Source organism: Aulostomus chinensis, chromosome 3 (assembly GCF_037954235.1).
Source record: "Aulostomus chinensis isolate RoL2024-O1b breed Wild chromosome 3, RoL_Achi_v1.0, whole genome shotgun sequence".
Taxonomy (NCBI): domain Eukaryota; kingdom Metazoa; phylum Chordata; class Actinopteri; order Syngnathiformes; family Aulostomidae; genus Aulostomus; species Aulostomus chinensis.
The window spans coordinates 12,049,045-12,069,534 of NC_141322.1; the positions used below are offsets into that span (position 1 = coordinate 12,049,045).

Here is a 20,490-nt window from a genome sequence, read left to right on the forward strand (position 1 = left end):
CCATTTTCTACCAGCAGAATGACAGACATGCCATCAACAATCTGACGCTGGTCTGGACAGATTTAGATTGTGGACATGTACCTTTACAGCTCCTATGGGTGATATCAAGATGAGTTCAGCTTGCAGTGCATGTGTGAACGAAGCTTATGTGTGAAAGCAGCCCGTCCTGGTTTCCCCCCTTACATTCAGCTAAGGTGCCGGTGCGTGCTGCTGTGTGTCTGTCAGCCATAGTGAGCTCGTTGGCTTCTCTTAGTCCTAGATGACCCATTTACACAGTGGTCCAGCCAGCAGGACCAAGAAGTCTATTGTTGCCATTCCACAGAGAATCAGAGGATCTGGGAAGTATTTGGATTTTGGTGGGATCCACTGACAGCTGCTGTTCTACTTGAGCAGAGTCCAGACCCCTGTCTTGTGGTCTGTGAAAGCTCTTCCAAAGACGCTAATTGCACTTAAAATGTTGAACGTTGTTTTCGCTCTGCTCTCACCCCGTGTAAACTTACCCAGGACCATCCTGAACGCACATTTAAAAAATCACACCCCACCACCCTCACTTGTACATCTCTCACTGCCTGCGGTCTCCTTTCCATGTGTGTGTGTGTGTGTGTGTGTGTGCGTGTGTGTATGTGTGTGTGTGTGTGTGCGTGTGTGTATGTGTGTGTGTGTGTGCGCGCGTGTGCGTGTGTGTGTGTATGTGTGTGTGTGTGTGTGTGTGTGCGCGTGTGCGTGTGTGTGTGTGTGTATCGTACATGTATGCCTGCAGGATCTGGCTAGCCAAGTATCTGTGGTACTGGATGTTTACCCAATTACTGCTGGAAGTCCGAGTGGTTCCATGCACTCTTGTCTCTAAGGGAAAAATGTGCTTCAGGACTCAGTTGTTACAATGACATCTAGTATGCACAACAGTGTGTGCACGTGTGCACATACACAGACAGAGACACACACACACACACACACACACACACACACACACACACACACACACACACACACACACACACTACCATCCTGCAACACGATAAGAGGACCTCACTTACTATGATGTTAAATAATTTGAATTGCATAAAATACAAACAACTCAACTATGTAGTTGCAAATGCAAATTATTCTAAATTTACCAAGCCAAAGGGTTTCTTGTACAACGACAAAATCACCAATTTGGGCTGCTTCAAAGAAAAATGAATTTTATTGTGTACATAAAGATAAAAGCCATGACATAATAGGGTTTTAATAAATGCAACAGATTACTTTTGTGACTTCTTATCCAGTAGCCATATTCTTTCAGATATACATACTTATGTACTAAATTCATTAAAAAAAATCAAGAGTATATGACTGACAAGAGAAAACTGAGCTTTAGAGAGAAGTATGTAGGAGGAGCCTGAGAAACAAAAACTTGAGTTGCTTTATGAGTGTATAAAGGATGCAATATCGGCAGTTGGAGTTATAATAATAATAAGGATAATAATGATGATAATAATAATAATAATAATAATAATAATAATAACAGTGGCAGCTGGAAAAAAGCTGTTGGTGAAGAGATTGACTGTAACACCGATATGATTGTCTCTCTGTTTAGGGAGGGTGTTTTATGGATGTCTTGGATTAAACACATGGACTTCAGTTACCAGATCTACTAGGTTCTGTTTTCATTTCTGAAAACTAGTTTTTACCCATCTTGACCATCCATTCACGAGAGTAAAACAAGATTTTGAAAGCTCTATGATTACAGTACATCGCTTTGAAATCCCAGCCCAAGCTCGGCTACTTCATTCAAGCTTTCCGCTCGCTATCGGCCTATTATCTGATCTGGAGGGGAAGTGAAGTTTACACTGCTGATAGCTGCTCTGAATGATGCTGCCTGCGCACAACTGAGGGCGGGTGACTCTGATGACCTCAGTGACCATTGAGAACACACACACACACACACACACACACACACACACACACACACACACACACACACACACACAGCTGTAGTGACTGCTCCATTGAGAAACATGGAAAAGGGTTGGTCAACCGGAGATGGTAGCAGTTAAAGGTTAGGAGCCCATGTTTTATGTCTTCTCCTCTCCACATATCAGCACCAGCAGGTCAAATAGCCATTCAGAGACATTTGAAAAAGTTATTCTGACTTTTTAATGAAGGTTTTCTGAAACAATTACTCACTGACTATGACAGAGTAAACACAACCCGTCACGTTATAGTGGAGTGGCTGCACATCAAAACACAGACTCTGGAGCAATTTCTCCCAAATGTTTTTACGTACCTGTGACCTCTATGCCGTAGAACAGTTTTATGGTTAGTTCTGGGAAGAAGCACTAATTGAGACAGAGGGGATGCTCTTAAAGAGGTTTTTGACCTATAGTGGCCTGTGCTGATGTTTAAGGCTTGCTTTTCCCCGAGGAACTATTTCCAAATAACCAGCTTCAGTGCAAAGGTAAGCAAGTTTGAGAGTTTATAAAGAGGATTTGATTGGCTATTCTGGGGAACTCAAGTTTCTACCCAGTGATCATAAATGCTAACATTTCAGTGACCCCCAAGATCACAACTAATTAGTTCCATACTGGAAAAATAACTGCTAACTGGTGCAAAATACTGGGTGGCCCATGTTTAGAAGATGGTATTTTTGAATAGTTTAGATCAGATTTAAGAAGCGAATGATGTTCTCTCTACTAAAGAATCGAGACTGCCTGTGTTGCCACAGGGCTGCACATGTAATGACCATAATGACAGAGGCACAGAGATTTTTGGCATGTTTTTTTGCTCAGTAGGAATCCTGCAGGCAAACATCACCCTCTCTTTAGTTTTTCCTGATACTGCAGGCATTTCAGATGAGTCTTTAGCTGTTGGAATGCACCTGCAATTTGAAGTTAATCTTCTTAAATAGTGGCGGTGCTTGTTGATTTACAGAACGAATGAGCTGTAAAGTTGTGTGCCAGATGTTAGCATTTATTTGCACATAAGGTCACGCAGGGCAGGAAACATCTACAGACGCCTGCAGTCATGATGCTCTGAATGGTGTTAGGACAAGAACACCGGTGGAGTAAAAATCAGGACAGAGATGTTGGTGATGTGGGGGCGAGATATCTGTGTTTTCTAGTCTTGAAACATGGTGGCAGTTACAATTCAAACTTCAAACAATTCAAACTTGTTTCACTTACGGTAAGTTTCTGTAATTTAATAATATATCCTAACAAGAAGCCAAAAATCGAAAGCGAGACACGGCCGAATGGGATATCCACAGGAAAACTGTCGTTAAGACAGATATCGTTTTGTATCACTAGTTTTCTGAAATTAAATGCTTAAATGCGACTGAAAGAGCAGCAATGTTGGATAAATGTCCCCAAAAGAACTCTGAACATTTGATGAGTGGGATATGTTTTTATCATTCCATGAACGAGAAGCTGCTGTCAAAAGCCAAAACACTGCAATACTTTAGGGATTTTTTTTTTATTTTTATTTTTTAGGAATACAGTGTTACATAAATCATGCTATGAACAATATGTACATTAAACTCTGCTGAGGTTCTTCAGATATAGTGGAAAGAAATGTATGTATATGTTGAGATATCCAACTCAGAGTATGAGAAAACTACTTTGGAGAAAACAGACCTTTAGACTTACACATTGTAAAACTCCGTACGTTTTTAGAATTTAAAAAAACCCCACTAATATTCACAAAACTCATAGTTATCGCGATCAAACTTACCTTGCTGGTTTACTAAAATTAAGAAGACTTCTACTGAATTTTTTTCTGTATGTTTGAAACTGCAAATGAGGGTTTATCAACCCAATAAGCTCTATTTTCACTCTTAAATGCCTGGGACATGAAATCTGAACAAAAACAAACACAAAGTATAATATATATATATATAGATGATGTATCATGATGTATCTGTATCTATCTTGTATAAATTATTTTGGTAATGTGTTATCAACTACAACTTCAGTCAGAAACGTTCCCCTCGTTTATTCAGATGATTTATAGTTGTAGTGTTGTTTATTGCAAAAAGGTTGTGTATTCTGTCTGTGGCTCGGGGGGGGGGGGGGGGGGGGGGAGACTGGATACCCCTCTCTTTGATCCTCCAAATAACAAAAGCACCTAGAAAGGCTTCCATACAGGCAGTGGCTTTGTCCCCCTCAGGAGGCTGACTATGGCTCATAAAATCATGACCATTATCCCCGACACAATGCTCTTTTTCAGCACCTACTTAAGACCTGAAGCCGCAACTCTACATGGCTGTGCTGCTTGCCAGTTTTCATTTTGTCACTCTGTGATCCCATGAACTACTAAATATACAGCCATGCCCAGATTATCTCACTAGTGGCCCCAGGGCAAGCACTTCCTATATGGGCCCCACCTTCCAAGCATGGTCACCGTTCTGCTCTGCACGCTGCAAGCGCCCACCCCTCTAACACCAGATTAACCCCAAACTATTTAAAGGGAGTTAGTATGTCATTTAATGACACACATACAAGCAGTATTGGAGACCCCTGTTTGAGATTATTCTGTTAACAACACGACAGAACAACCCACTTCCATCACAGAGAGTGGACGTATGCGACCACCCTTGTGAGGGGAGAACGGGAGTGGCTAGTGCGAGTGTACCTTGGCTGGCTGAGCCCGCCCCTCGCTGGGGAGAGAGCGGAGCTGGTGCACGGACTCGCAGCGGAGAGGAGAGGAGACCGTTGCAGTAGACTGTAGTCGGAGCAGCCCACCCCTCTCTGCAGTATGCATGTTCGCCAGGGGATTCGCGAAGCGCTCACGTCCCAGCAGTGTACCTCCCCGGCCAGAGACCATCTACTGAAGAGTCGAGGATAATACAATTGGATGTGGCAGGCGGACCGGAGCCGGAAAGCCCGGAGTGACCGGAGGAATACAGTATTACTACAGGAGTCCAGGCTGCCGCTCTCCTCTGAACGTGGACAATCATGCATGTGCTCTTTTGGGGCTTGGGGTTCCTGCTATTCCCTGATTTCTTGAATGTAGTCGCATCTACGGGGAGATTGCTTTTGAATTCAAGCGCAGGTAAAGAATGTCGCTCTGACATCCGCCGCGGATTATTTTGTAACGCGGAGAATGAATGAGTTTTGAATTCAGCCACATGACTTAACTTGCAGCACAGCCAAAGTTCACTCTCACTTTCTCGCATTTGTGTTCAACACTGTTAATCATAATCCAATCGTTTTATGCATCCAGGCTCTTTGATTGAAGGCTTGACTGCTTTGTTATTCTTCCCCAGTTAAAGAGGAGATCGGCGCGTATGAGATTGTGACACCGGTGCGAGTGAATGAAGCCGGTGACAAGTTTCCAACCAGCGTGCACTTCAAGAGGAAAAGACGAAGTTTGGACGAGAGCACCGGTAACAGCACGGATCACTGGGCCTCGCCAAACATCCACTACAGGATCTCTGCTTTCGGACAGAACTATCACCTCAACCTCACGCTGGACTCGGGATTTATCGCACCTCTCTACACTGTGACAATACTTGGAGTACCTAGAGGAGATAACATAACGGGTTTTGCACCAGATGAGGAGGAGGAGGAGGAGGAGGAGGAGGAAGACACGGAGTTAAGGCACTGCTTCTATAAAGGACTTGTAAATGCACAAGAGGAGCACGCCGCGGTCATCAGTTTGTGCTCCGGACTGGTGAGTTTTGACGCAACGTGATGACTAAACTGGAGGGTGTTTTACTTTTCCACCATTGGCCTTCACCAACACAAAAACGCTGTCTCACCATTTCTCCGGGAGAAATGATGTGCGAAAGTTTTGCGCGAAAGTCCGATCTTTGCGCAAAAGTCATGCAATCAGCGTATTTATGACGTTTTTAGACACTTTTTTAAAAAAAATTTGAGACTAACAGTATATTTTCAAAGGTACTCGTTAAATGAAAAATAAAACACGAACAACTCAGAACAGCAACGAACTGGACTCATTTGTGATTTCCTGTAGTCAAGTGTAATGAGAATTGCTCTATCTCACTTCCATGCCTCACTCCGGTCAGTCAGTGACGTGTTTACGCACGCTGGTGCAGCGGGAGTACGGGTGCACTGACGTCATCATGAAATGGTCTCACTCCCAGGCTTGCTGAAGCATGAGTTTTGGAGCGGAGCAAAAGTGCGCGCTCAGTTTAGAGTGAGGTGACATATTATGAGAAAGTGGTCTCCCCCCCTCCAAATGACGAATGAAATGAAATGTTTGGAGTGTGCTGCTCCGCTGAGTTCTTCAGGGAGACCAGCGGACATTTATGGGGCATATTTTATGTATTCAAGACCTCTGAGGGCACATCATTTTAACTAGTGAGGGTAACCGCAATTGTGTTTATTTCAGTACGTCCTAAAATTATATGACACTTTTTTGTCTTACAAAGAAAATATTCTTTTCCACCATCTTTCCAGGTCAATCAAAGTGCAGCTCCTGACATGGTGGACTAGCGTGTTGCTCATGGGAAAGCAAGCAGGAAGCTTCACCTTTTGTCCCTTTGCTGAAGAAGCAGGGAAAATCTTATGTTTTGATATGTCTCATACATTTACAGCACGCATGCTATTTTCCCATTATCAGGGATTATAACGATGACAAACATAATTGTGTCAGATTGATTCTAGCCTGCAGGCCTGCCATTTTGATTCTCCAACCAATGAGCAGCTTGTGAAAAGTGCTTGCATTGGCATGTACTTTATCCAGCCCATCACAGAAGTTAAATGTGCCACGTGAAATGCATACAGCAGGTCTCCTGGTGGGCCTGCCAAGATCACAAAACAACGTACAGTCTCGCTGGTTCCCTGATAGGCATCGTAGCCTCGCTCTTTTGGTTCCCCTCCAGTTTTGGGACCATTCTTACATGCATGCAAATTCACTTATTTCACCTTGTATTAAAAGCCTCGGGACTTGGCGTTGCTTTTGTTGGCTAATGGCAGGTAAATGAGCCGCATTCCACTGCTGCTTACTCGGAATATTTCTCAACTACTTATGCAGCATTAGATTTGCCTCACAGCTGGCTTATTAGCAACCAGATGATAAAACTACCCCCCGTGTTGCGGTTTGTTTAGGTTTCTCTCCATCTTTGCATGCAAGCATTTGCAGGCAATGGATAAATTGATGGTTACATACGTAACGGCCATGTGTTTCTTCTTTTATCCAGCTCGGGACATTCAGGTCTCCGGAGGGGGAGTATTTCGTGGAGCCCCTTCACAGCTTTCAAGGAGAACATTATGAAGAGGAACACACAAAACCTCATATCGTATACAGGAAGAGTGCACGGGAGAGCGCAGCTTGTGACGCTTCAGGTACGGTGTCTCACATGTGTTCACTTTATTTGCAGCATTACTGCCTCTAAGCATATGGTTGCAAACGTAAACACATCTATGAATCGCTCCTCGTGTCTGAGCCGGCCGGACCGATCACAGCACTCCAGTGAACTCTCACTCAGCTGATCAGCAGCACACTCCTGGTTCTAGGAACTTTGTGGTTGTACGTTTCAACAGTTTGTGCTGATACTGTATGTACTCATACAACTCATGTGCTTGTAAGTAAAGCGATCTGGAGTCTGGTTATACACGTGTTATCAGACCTTTAAATTGGTCTCGCATCCGTGAGTGGTATTACGTCATCCCCACTCATCAGTATCAGTTGTGTCAGGAACTGATTGTTCCACACCATAAAAATTGAACTTATTGTGCTATTAAACATGATACCTATCTGTTTCAAAACAGTAAATATGTTCTGTATGGCTGGATACTCAGGACGACCAAAAACTATTAGAAGAACTGAGTTTGTAAGACAAATAAAATGACAGAACAATGTAAAACCAAGAGTAAAGTATGATTGAGATGAAATGACAAAAAAGTCCTTGGTTCTCTCTTTAAATCCAAGATGAATCGAAACTTTATCAAATAAACCTCCTGTGGCTTGGAGTGAGGGCGCAGGTCTTCTTTTTTCCAGCTCTGCACCTGTACATCATGTGCATATTTCCACTCTCCTGCAGTTGATCCCGCCTCTTGTCCAATGATGTCATCTGGGATTGGCTCGACCCTCCAGTAACAGTTGTTGTAGCTAATGAATGAATGGATGATCAAATTAACCATTCAGTTCTGTGCTACTTACTGTAACTTAGTCATGATATGGAATTATGTAACGTTTCCCCGTGAGTGTCCCAACAATTACAACTGTAGTAACTGCATCTAACTGGAAGTATGAAACCAACTCGGCTCTCCTTTCGTGTCATAGCTTGCATCGCACAGCGCCTGCAGCTGCCACATAGTAGCAAGGAAACTGTCCAACTCTCACACAGGAAAAATCATTTGGAAGTTCACCCTTGTATCGTCCCATCTCAGTTTACTGACTGAACTTCCTGTTGACTCTCAAACTTCCTTTTGCTTTTTGATAAGGAACTTGGGTAGACCCACTGCCCTGAACATGCAGTAGAGAACGTACCAAAGTGATGCCAAGTTGAAACTGGCAAATTATCAAAAAATAAGTCTGCTGAAGGTCTTTGTGCTGATAGTTGGTTTGTGAATAGAAATGTGTGTCTGACATTATCGTTGAGCAAAATACATTGTGATATTTCAGGTTTTGAAGTAGAGAAAATTACTTTAATCAGCCTTGTAAATCAAGACGTTGTAAGTGTAATGTTGGAGGTAAGTCACTGCTGGTGGTCCTGTGTGCTTGTGTGTGTGTGTGTTTGTGTGTGTGCTGATGGAACAGTAAAAAAAACAGAATGCCGTGATTAAAATCAGACTATTGCCCTCAGTCTTAAGGCATTCTGCTGCTTCCCACTTGTTGGACTGTCTTCTTTTAGTATGTGTGTGTGTGTGTGTGTGTGTGTGTGTGTGTGTGTGTGTGTGTATGTGTGTGTGCGAGCGCGCACTTTAGCTTGCGCTCCCTTTTAATGGCTGTGTGCCAGGTTTACCTAGCCTGAACTCTTTGCCCTCCTCTATCCCCTCTTCTGAGAGAGAAAACACGCTCTCCAGGCAGTGTTCATCTGTCAACCCACACTTTGAGCAACAATAAACAGAAGGGAAAGAAGCGGTGACATATTTTAAGAATACTCACCTCCAGACTCGTGTATAATACCTGACTCGTGACCCTATTCTCACAGCAAGCATGCGCATCTGTCTGCTTTTCTGGCACATTGTACATATCTGTATATTTACACATGCTCCATTTCTCCTCTCTCTAGGACACAAACACAGACTTAAGAGGCACAAGCCCAAGAGGAAGCCAGCAGCAGGGGTAGCAGGGGTGGCCGCTGTGTCTAAGGCTGCCCCGGTGCTGCACGCTGGTATATTCAACGATGTGGAGTCGCTGAGCGCCAGTCTGGTGGGTGACACCTTGCTCAGAGCTGAGAGCACCAATGCCGGCGCGAGACCTTCCAATGATAGCGACTCAAGACCTCACAGGAGATCAAAACGCTTCCTCTCCTACCCGCGCTTTGTTGAAGTCATGCTGGTGGCCGACAGCAAGATGGTGGAACATCACGGCAGCAACTTACAACACTACATACTCACATTAATGTCCATAGTAAGTTCCTCTCTGATGTCCAAGCGTGTGTACATGTCTTAACATACATGCACGGGTATAGCTGCATGCTGAAGTATGTACCTGCTGTCTCTGCTTTCCTGTTTGTGCTGCAAGTCAGTCAGCCAGCATTTCAGGAGGGCTGTGGGAGGGAAAAGGGCAGCCCAGGGCAGGGGTAAACACCATTTTCAAACATCCAGGGGGAAGAGAGGGCAGCTTGAGGCACAGCCTGTCTGGCAGCTTTGATGAATGTTAAAAAATAAGCTCAGGTATGTCACATAGACTGCATATTCCCGGCCACTTCAAATACCAGCTTTTTCAGGCGTCTGGGGCCGTCAGTCCCCAGGGGGAGGTTGAGATGACCTATATTCTGGTCTTGGCAAAGACTGGCTTCTCAACAGGAGCTTAGGCTGTTATCAACTTGATCCTCCAATCAACCAAATTCCCTTGTGATGGCTTGAAACCACCAGAATTGCTGCGACTTTAACTAAACAATTGCAGTAGAGTATCATCTGCATCAAACTACTCATTCAGATGTGTTTTTCTTTCCTCTTTTATACAGGTGTCTTCCATCTATAAGGATCCCAGCATTGGCAATCTGATCAATATTGTAATTGTGAAGTTAGTCATAATTAACAACGAGCTGGTAAGACATCACTTTTAATCTCCATGTTCCATCAGTCTGTTCTATCCAAACGTAGTTTAACTCCACCACTGTCTTTTCCCCTCAGGATGGCCCACTCATTTCCTTTAATGCACAAACCACTTTAAAGAACTTCTGCATTTGGCAGCAGAGTCAGAACATCCTGGATGATAACCACCACTCCCACCATGACACTGCCATCCTCATCACGAGGTACAGGAAACGCATATACATACGATTTACATTTCTAAAAGGACTTCCTAACTAAATAAAAGTAACTGCAGAAACTTTATACATTCTCTGAGAATTAGTTGCATCAAAGGCTTGAAACAACCAGAGTCCAGATGCCTGATGAAAGGAAGAGCTCTTTAAATGTTTACCTGAAAAAGGAGGATTCCCTGAAGGCTGGCAGGTGATTTTTGACTGTTTACATGTGTCTTCACCACAGACAGGACATCTGCAGAGCAAGGGACAAGTGCGACACCTTAGGTAACTGGTTAATTTTCATTCTACGGTTATATTCGCGACATGATGATGTTGAATGACCTGCTATCTCCTGTGAGCAGGACTTGCAGAGTTGGGGACTGTGTGTGATCCGTACAGGAGCTGCAGCATCAGCGAGGATAATGGACTCAGCACTGCATTCACCATCGCCCATGAACTTGGCCATGTGTAAGTGCAGCGTGTTTTAATTTATTAAACGCTTCGTAACAGCGTAACATTGGTAGAGCCTCCAAAGTCTTTCTAGGAATCCCCACATGCTTCGGCAGCATTGGAGGATCAAGAATCTTGCATATTTAGGCACAACAGCTGTACATTCCTCTGTCTTTTCCCAGTGTTTCCATTCTCTGATCACATCATCTAACGTTTGTCTGCCTTTCATTTTGAGAGCTTCTCAGAACTGAAGTAAAGCTGCTGGTTGTTAACTATCGCCCCCCTCAGCAAATTGTCCAAAGTCTCGAGTCAGCCTGAGAGTAGGGGGGGTGGGGGGGGGTTGGAGGGTTAGCCTGCTGCACTGGAGACTGTTACAGACCTCAGCAGCCCTCATCATCTCTAACAAATGCTCTTTCTAACCACTAAACAAATGCCGGGGTTGTTGAATTCCATCTTTTATCCGCATCAAGCTGTGACAGAATGCTGGACGTCAGCTTAGCCACCGTGCGTGCGCAGTGTTATATGGTACCTGTCAGGTGGCGTGCTGAGTAGCGCAGAGGGAGGGGCCATGGGTGGTGCTCTACCTATCTGGCACCAACTGGGATCGTATGTGTTCACCCCGGAGGGGATTTAAAAGCTCCTCCCGCATACACATTGTCCTCTTATTTCGACATAAATATTTTCTACCTTGCCAAGTGTTTGTATAATTCAATCTTGTGCTGGTTACATTTCAAAATCCCCACAGGCAGCCAACAGAAACACTGTGGGAAGGCCTCGCCATGCCAATAACACAGAGACAGAGGTGAAATCGAGTCAATGACTAGACTTAAATCTTGCGGCTGGAGAAAGGAAACACACAAAAGCTTTTCACTTGGAGTCATGGATGCTTTTAGAAACAGTAAAATATCAAATATCTTGCCAGACACAGAACAGACATATTTTTCACTGTAATATAGGTTGGTTACGTACAGCCAGTGTGTTTACATAGCAGCTCAGAGGTCATTCAAAGTGTTTTACAAGCAAAACATTAAAAAAAAGGTCAAGACTATACCATTGCCCACCAACATGGGGGTAACTGGTCGTATATACTAGCATGATCAGGTGCAGAGGACTAGCAGGAAGGCTACACCCGGTCGAAGGACCGCAAGTCCACTTGTGACTGAGGAAGCATGTGTTAGTCCATGGTGCTCCTCAGAACTGCGGGGGTGGGGGGGTGGGGGGGGCAGCTTCATGGTGAATTAGTGATATGTAATTGGGGATAATAAGGGTGACAATGCAACAAAAAAAACCCAAAATAAATGAAATAACACTAGAGCAAGTTCAAATCACTAAAAAAGACTGCGTTAACTGTATGAAACCAAATGTATTAAATGCAGTGGAAAACAGAACACTCTGTGTTTGCGTAGTTTGCAGCATACTGACTAACAGCATTTCACCATGTTTGGTTTTAACTCTGGGCACCACCAGCTGGCCATTCTTACACTCAGCAAACAAATCACTGATATATTTTGGGTTCTTGACTCTGAAGTGACTTGTGGACCGTAAGTGGGTCCTTAAATTCAATTCTATATTTAACTGGAGGCAATTCAGTGTTTGTAAGTATTCTAAGTACAGCATTTTAGACCAAAACAAAGAAGAATTAGTGCAAGAAAAAGGAGGGAGGTCTACCTCGTGTCTCCGTTTGACAAATACTTTGTTTTCTCTCTGCTAGGTTCAACATGCCTCATGACGACAGCAACAAGTGTAAGGAGGATGGCGTGAAGATTCAGCAACACGTGATGGCTCCCACGCTGAACTACAACACAAACCCTTGGATGTGGTCCAAGTGTAGCAGGAAGTACATCACAGAGTTCCTCGAGTATGTCATATGTCTTTTCTTCACCATTGTTCCAAACATTCACGGGCCTTAGATCAGGTAGTTAATGTATTCTTCCTGTTATGGAGAAAGAAGTCAAACAACCAGAAATGAAATCAGATATCTTAATCGTAGATTTATGTTTCCTGAGCTTGGCAGAAAGCATTTCTACAACCGCTTCCCCTCAAATGTAGAAGCACACAGACAAGAACTGTGTGTGTGCTGCTGTTGTTGTTTCTTTTTTTTTTGTTTTGTTTTTTTACTTTTGGCAGCCGTTTGTATGAGTTATGAACACTGTCATCGTTTCTCAAGACTGTTGCAGCCTCTAGTTGTTCCTCCCAGGTCTCTTCAAACAAATGAAAAAGATAAGGGAGCTCTTAAGGAAAAGTAAACAGGGTAGTATCTGGCAACGCTCCAAAAAAAAAAAAAAAAAAACGCTTGCCAACCTTCCAAACAACTCCTGATCTCACCGCCTGCCTACTTGATATGGCTGATGGGATATAGTGTAACCCCTGAGCACAAGCAGTGTGTGCAGGATCTTTATGTGTACAGAGAAATAACCTATCCCGCTGTACTGAGTGTGCTTTCTGTCTGTTTGTGTCTTTTGTTTTTTCCCTTTTTTTCTTTAAGTCATTTTATTTTTATTTCTTAATAGCACAGGATATGGTGAGTGCTTGCTCGACGAACCCATTTCTAGGCCATACAGTCTCTCGCAGCAGCTGCCTGGACGGATATACAATGTCAATAAACAGTGTGAATTGATATTTGGGCCGGGAACACAGGTGTGCCCTTATATGGTGAGTGGAGTTGGTGCGCAAATCTAAACTATCATGCTTGAGGGAAGCCTCTTGTGTTATAATCATCATGCGCTGCAGTAGTTTTCAGCTAAATCTGAAGCCTTTCAAGTCCCCTTTCTGTACTTATCTAAATCCTTTCTGTTTGAGGGAGAAAAAAAAAAGCCAACACATCATTGAACAAACTTTATCTCAGTATCTATAAATCTTACTAATTCTCTCCTAAAATTAGTATAAGGAGAGGAGGTATCAGGCTGGGATCACCACGGCAACCACGCTGCTGTTGTATGTCATGTTTTCTCTAAATACTGCAGAAGTGTTTGTTACTATGCAGCGTGAATGTCACCAATGAGCTTTTGTGGAATAGTGATTTCAAGGTCATGCAGGTCACCATTGAGAAGGAATGCTGTTTTTTTTTTTCTTTTCTTTTCATGCATATCAGAGTCATGTTTGAATTGTGTTTTTTTCTTGAACCTCAGGGTTAATACCGTGTGTATGTGTTTGTTAGACCCAGTGTCGGAGGCTATGGTGTACCAGTCCAGAGGGCGCCCAGCGGGGCTGCAGGACTCAGCACATGCCGTGGGCAGATGGTACTGACTGCTCTCCTGGAAAGGTAAGGCTAATGGTATCACCATTAAGTAAAAAGCTAAGGATTCCACCCGAGCTGGTTGCTGTCATGCCACTGAATAAACTTAATCCTGAGACTGGATGCTGGGTTAGGGTTAGTGTTAGGCTTAGAATTAAGAGTAGGAAACACAATCTCCATAACAAGGCTACTGGGCCTACTGGGCATTAATGACATTGGGTCAAGCAAAGGAACAGTGATCACAGCCTCTTACACCTACTAGTAGGTAGAGTAGGGCCCTCCTAGACCATGTCTATGGGATTACGGTATCAGGATTAAGCTTTTTCAATGGGATGACAGCAACCACACTGGCTGAGAATTCCATCCATCCATCCATTTTTAATACTGATTATTCAAAAAAGGTCGTGGGGGGCTGGAGCCTATCCCAGCTGACGTTGGACGAGAGGCAGGGTTCACCCCGGACGGGTCGCCAGTTGGTCGCAGGGCAAAGCTGAGAATTCAAATTCTGAAATGTGTTGTTAAACTTACATAGATGCTTCCATTGTAATTGAGCAGTGACATATTTTAACACCACAGTTTCATCTGTGACGGTTTATCCATTTTAAGTTTTCTGTTATGACATTCGCAGTGACGCAGATGAAACGCCAGTCATTGAAGATGTCTGGTACAACCCAGACTGTGAAGAAAGTTACAGTAAACGTGTGTGTGTGTGTGTGTGTGTGTGTGTGTGCGCGCGTGTTTGTGTGTGCGCGCGCGTGTGTGTATTGTGGGTGCGCGCGCGTGTGTGTATTGTGGGTGTTGAGTAGATGTTTACCCACCATCATGCCATGCCAGAATGTACCACTCTAAACACTTGGAGCTGGACCCTGTTTGTTGAGTCTTGTAATATTGTGTTATGAGCTGAGATATATTTATTGACGATATGTGCGTGACACTTTCTTGTCTTTTGTCCAGGCAGACGAAGCCATGAACTGTTTTTTTCTGTCTCTCTTTTTCCATTCGCCTCACTGTATAATTTCTCCCAGATTAGCATCAAAGCACGGAAGAGCAGATAGATGTGTTGCCAGTTCCATGGATAAGATTTCATGTGCTCACTTTGTTTCTTTCTCTCCCCTTTTTATCTTTTTTTACTCTTCCATTTTTTTTACCTGCTTGCGTCAATCTCTGTCTCTCACTATCTCTTTCTCTCCCTGCATACTCTGTCCCTCCTTTCCTTTCATTTCTCATTACAGCACTGCAAACACGGCCTGTGTATAGCCAAAGAGCATGACGCCACACCTGTGGAGGGGGCATGGGGAGTCTGGAGTCCTTTTGGTACCTGTTCTCGGACATGCGGCGGGGGCATTAAGATCGCCGTGCGCGAATGCAACCGACCTGTGTGAGCAGTGCTTCTCTTTGTAGTCATGCATGCCTGCTGGACCTTGTCTCCATTCTAGCTGCCAAAGTCAGTGTTCCATAGATCAAGCCACCTTGAGGGAATTCTTTCCATAGCTAGTGTTCATCAAGACGTTTCTCTCTGATGGCAAATCTTAAAAGGTTGTTTCCTGGTAAATACTCTTAAGTCCTTTGGAATCCTGCCTTTCATCCGTTTTTAATGGACAGCACTCAGAGCAACCTGAGCCCTGACAATCAGCTCCGGAATGACGGGTATTACGTCAAAGCATGATTGTAAATATGTGATGTTGGAAAAAGGGGACAGTAAAAGAAAAATGGAGTTCATAATTAGCAGATGCTGTCTTCTTACCTGTGTCCTCAATGCCCCCCCCCCCCCCCCCAATCATCACCAGGCCTAGGAACGGAGGAATGTATTGTGTGGGTCGCAGGATGAAGTTTCGTTCATGTAACTCTGAGCCCTGCTCCAAGCAGAAGAAGGACTTCAGGGAGGAGCAGTGCGCTGCTTTCGATGGCAGGCACTTCAACATCAACGGTCTACCTCCTAACGTTCGCTGGGTGCCCAAATACAGTGGAAGTAAGTGAGACTGTTTTTTTCCTTTTTTGTATTCACAATTGGCATAATGTTTGCACAAATATCCAGGAGTTTAACATCTCGTCTCTGGTGTCAGTCCTGATGAAGGACAGGTGTAAGCTGTTCTGCAGGGTAGCAGGCAGCACGGCCTACTATCAGCTCAGGGACAGGGTCATTGACGGCACGCCATGTGGACCTGACACCAACGACATCTGTGTCCAGGGCCTGTGCAGGGTGAGTTTCCTACTGTTCATAGTTTCACATCATTCAAACATACTCAGTGGATAGAACACTTTCTCTAACCATATGGAACATATTTCAAACATGTGTTTCAAACCTTTTCCAAACCAGATTTTGTAGTTTATATTCTTCCTTTGACAAATACATGTTTAGTTTGGAAGCGTGATTACTGACACACACATCAATATGAGAAACAGTGGGTCGCTGTGTGTTCTCTCGGAACCACACGCAGTGTTCTGGTTAGATTGTGGTTCACTCAGTTGCTTTACTGGTCCTGGCAAATGGATTTGGATAGAGTCTGTTGCTCTAAAGCTAAGCTCCCCGTCCTTTTTAAAGATTTAAAAATGTCTTTTGCTATAACACGTTACATGCGGAGCAGATTTTATGCCATTCCTAGTGTGGTTTTACAGGGGAAATTTATTTCAGATGGATGTCAGTGATCAGTCATATGGTAATGACTCAATAGGATTGTTTGTATCTTTTTAAAAGGGTCATTGGGTTTGATTCCTTCTTTGCTGATCAGTATTTCACTTGAAATATTCATGGAGTGGCACATGTTTTGCACAAAAACCATTCAATATTTCTTGTTTTTTTTTCTTTTTTTTTTTAACTATACATGATTCTAAACCCCTGAAACCCCTTTGAATTCCCTGTATGTTTCAGTCCCCCAGTACTTTACCATCTGCGTATCTTTATTTTAATGTCTTCCCATTTTTTTCCCCTCCATATTTTAAACCTCTAAAGGAGTATTTTCTGATATCGATATCCATCCCATCCTTTTTATCTTGTTACTGAGCAGCAAGCAGGCTGTGACCATGTATTGAACTCCAAAGCCAGGAGGGATAAGTGTGGTGTGTGTGGAGGTGACAACTCTTCCTGCAAGACTGTCGCAGGCACCTTCAACATTGTACGCTACGGTGAGAGACAGACTCTTTTCATCATCCTGTCATTCTTCGTTCAGCTGGTGTACATTATATACAGTTGGTCATCTTGATCTTCGCTTGTAACACGTTTGAACGCGTATTTACTCATTATAATGACTCACACTGGCTGATTTTTGGCAAAAGCTGCAGCGCTCGGTGTCCTAATGATCTGAACACATGCCATTTCCAGGCTATAATGAAGTAGTGCGGATACCCAGTGGTGCTACAAACATAGATGTGCGTCAACACAGCTTCTCAGGGAAACCGGAGGATGACAACTACCTCGGTAAGATACTTGTAGATGGCGCTTATAATGAGGGACTATGTAATGTTTTATTTCCATTTATACTGAACCAGCTGACGCCATATGCTAGCTCACTTGAGTCTTCTTTGACCAGCGTGTTTTGTCCCTGCCTGCCAGAGTGTGTTTAGCCTATAATGTAAAGAAACGTACTGCAAACTGAAGGAGTTGGCATATGTTGTGCATGCTAACATCTTAATGAACCAGAACTAGGCCTTCAGGTGTCATTTCAGCAAGGTCAGTCGGTTTACGAGCTTTTGTGTGCACAGGTGTGTATTTTCTTTGGTTCTATGAGTTTGTCATTCTTTACCATATTCCCGTGGATGTGGCATTTACTGTCTTGTTGGCACAAGCATGCTAATACTTGAGCTCAGATAACCCTCAGGGTACCATTCCATTAAGGTCAACAAGTCTGTATGTGTAGTGTGTATAGAGCTGCATATTGCTTTTGATTCTGCTCGAATGTTTGCCATCCCTTCAAGCTTACATTTTTCATACTTTGTGTGCATTTGTATGAATTTGTGTATGAGTAGAGTCAGTAGGGACCCAAAGTGGGGACACTGTTGACCGCTCCACAGTCATATTAATGTAATGTGTGAAATGGCGAGGAAATTAAAGGCAGGAAATTAGCTGCATAATCGCATTAGGGTGAGTGAGTGCAGCAGACTGGCTGTTGGGCAGAACAGGATGCCCCTGGATGGGACTTCTCCCGGAATAGGGGATTATTTTACCCCAATAAGGCTTTTTCTACTTTGTGCGCCTTACTGTAAATGAAAACTTCCAAATATGTGTTTCTATTTCGGTCCGGCACATGCAGAAATGAGCTCTTACATTCTTTAAATTAACTCAAGCTGTTGTGTAATGTCAACCGAACATTTCTTTTTTGTTTCTTTTCTTCTTTTTTTTAAATAGTTTACTGAAAATTTAAGCAAAGATATTTTCATCTTACATCAAATACCACACATTCTGGCCATCTTTTTCACTGGGATCAAGTACCATATGTGACTGTTACTTTCTGCCTCCCTGCAGCCATATCAAATAGCCGTGGAGAGTTCCTGCTTAATGGGGAGTTTGTGGTCAGCATGTTCAAAAGGGAAATCAAAGTAGGAAATGCTATCGTCGAGTACAGTGGCTCTGACCATGTCATTGAGAGGATCAACTGCACTGACCGTATCGAGGAGGAGATCATTGTCCAGGTAACCTTAATACCATCCTACAAAGTCAATCTTGGTTTTTTTTCACAGAAGAAAATGGAGAGATTAAGTCAGTGGCTGGTGATTCCTCAAGTGATTTCAATGAACATGCCTCAGCAATTTAAGCAGAACTAATCTGCTAAAGAAATGCTGTAAACCTCCCAATTGGTTTACATCTCAAACCCCCTCGGGTTGCCTTGATTCCCTGTCCTTAGAGCAGTTGTAGAGGTTACAGATTCAGAGGCTTCATTGCTGCCACTTATCTGGCTTTTGATGGTGTCGTTACTCTGGAATTCTAATTTTTTTGTTAAATTGATTTCAGTTGAGCTACGTAGAAAGCATCCGTAGAGCTAAATTAAATGCATTAAAGTGATAAAATGGATTGTCTCATAAAAGAGGAGATGCCTCATATATGCAGATGATGTGCAAATATATACATCAGATTTGTACAGTTTCAAATTCATAACCGTATTGTTCTGATTGTAAGACAACCCTTATATTCATTTTTTTCCCCAGATGTACTTCCAAAAAGATTAACACTATCTCATATTCTGAACAATATGCTTAATTAGTCAGTAATTAAACAAATTAATACCTGGATGTTCAAAAGATTTTTCCAATTAAATGAAGACAAAACTGAACTGAGTTTTTTTTTGGGGGGGGGGGGGGGTTTATAAAGAAAGACAGAGATCATCTTAACAATTCTTGTAGAGTAAAAACCAAGTCATCTAAACACGGTGGCTCACTCACTGCAAGAGAGTCCTGGGTTTGAGCCACAGGTGTCCCGGTCCTTCCTTGTCCTTTCTTTGTTCCCTTCATTCATATCTGATAAAGAAGTGGTGGGCCTTACATTTTAATGATGGAACAAGTATCGACATGATCTCAAAAGATCTTGTTTGGCTTTGCTGAAGCTGAAACCTGCCCAGTGATGCTTGCGGTTTTAAATTTGGATGATTTCGCTCCTCTTTGTTGAGCGTGAAAAGGTTTGAGCCCCAAATTACAGCTTGTATCTGTATGCTTGTTATCCCTTTGCTTTTTTTGCTCCCTTGCTTTTATTATTTTGGTCACTTTGGGTTGCCTTTGGTTATGAAATGTGTTATAAAAATAAAATTTCTTCGCCTCACCCTGGCTAAATGCATATTCTCATGATGGCTTTCTTTCATGAGACTAAAAGTGTGACTGGTGTGGCCTACGTGGGGCACATGTTGGGTTTGTGCTCGAAGAAAAATGTGATATTAAAACTCCACATTCTAGCTGTATTATGACTCACGTGTTCTCTGCATTTTTCTCCAGGTGCTGTCTGTGGGGAACCTTTACAACCCAGATGTCAGGTACTCCTTCAACATCCCCATAGAGGACAAACCTCAGCAATTCTTCTGGGATGCCTATGGGCCATGGCAGGAGTGCAGCCGCCTGTGCCAAGGTGAGTGGGAGGCACAAAGGGTTGGCCGCGTGAGGCTACGGGAGTAGTGAGTGATAAATGTTGCACTGAGGTCAAGATGAGATGAAACAGAAGGATTGGGATGGGGGGGGGGGCAGTTAGCGGTTTAGAACAGAGAGAAGGGTATGGCTAAACTTGACAGACTCCTGCTAGACATATAGCTGTGTGTCTCGGGTTCGGCAAATTATCAGAGTATGTGGGTGTGCAGAGGTGGATTGCAGGTAAACTCGAAAAACCCATTATGACTCACTTTGTCTGGGAGTCTCTTAATCCGCCTTTTCTGACACTGCCCTGCTTGAACATCCGACAATATGACTTTTCTGGCAGTCAGAGGGAAACTAAGTTCTCATAGCCCTGGGTTACAATTCTTGGTAACAT

The 20,490-nt window shown here is 43.4% G+C and overlaps 1 protein-coding gene across 1 annotated transcript in view; it reads left to right on the top strand.

The window, feature by feature from the left end:
• The first annotated feature begins 4,787 nt into the window (after positions 1 to 4,787).
• Positions 4,788 to 20,490, top strand: part of adamts9 (ADAM metallopeptidase with thrombospondin type 1 motif, 9) — a 29,192-nt gene continuing 13,489 nt past the window's right edge. Inside the window, exons 1-18 of the mRNA XM_086198670.1 lie at positions 4,788 to 5,028; positions 5,243 to 5,649; positions 7,142 to 7,286; positions 9,179 to 9,519; positions 10,079 to 10,162; positions 10,248 to 10,372; positions 10,608 to 10,648; positions 10,726 to 10,831; positions 12,525 to 12,671; positions 13,324 to 13,465; positions 13,971 to 14,075; positions 15,281 to 15,426; positions 15,836 to 16,017; positions 16,112 to 16,248; positions 17,054 to 17,171; positions 17,368 to 17,463; positions 18,508 to 18,674; positions 19,965 to 20,094. Of these exons, the coding sequence (XP_086054796.1) occupies positions 4,932 to 5,028; positions 5,243 to 5,649; positions 7,142 to 7,286; positions 9,179 to 9,519; positions 10,079 to 10,162; positions 10,248 to 10,372; positions 10,608 to 10,648; positions 10,726 to 10,831; positions 12,525 to 12,671; positions 13,324 to 13,465; positions 13,971 to 14,075; positions 15,281 to 15,426; positions 15,836 to 16,017; positions 16,112 to 16,248; positions 17,054 to 17,171; positions 17,368 to 17,463; positions 18,508 to 18,674; positions 19,965 to 20,094 (2,716 nt within the window). The 5' untranslated portion in view covers positions 4,788 to 4,931. The remainder of the gene's footprint in view (positions 5,029 to 5,242; positions 5,650 to 7,141; positions 7,287 to 9,178; positions 9,520 to 10,078; positions 10,163 to 10,247; positions 10,373 to 10,607; positions 10,649 to 10,725; positions 10,832 to 12,524; positions 12,672 to 13,323; positions 13,466 to 13,970; positions 14,076 to 15,280; positions 15,427 to 15,835; positions 16,018 to 16,111; positions 16,249 to 17,053; positions 17,172 to 17,367; positions 17,464 to 18,507; positions 18,675 to 19,964; positions 20,095 to 20,490) is intronic.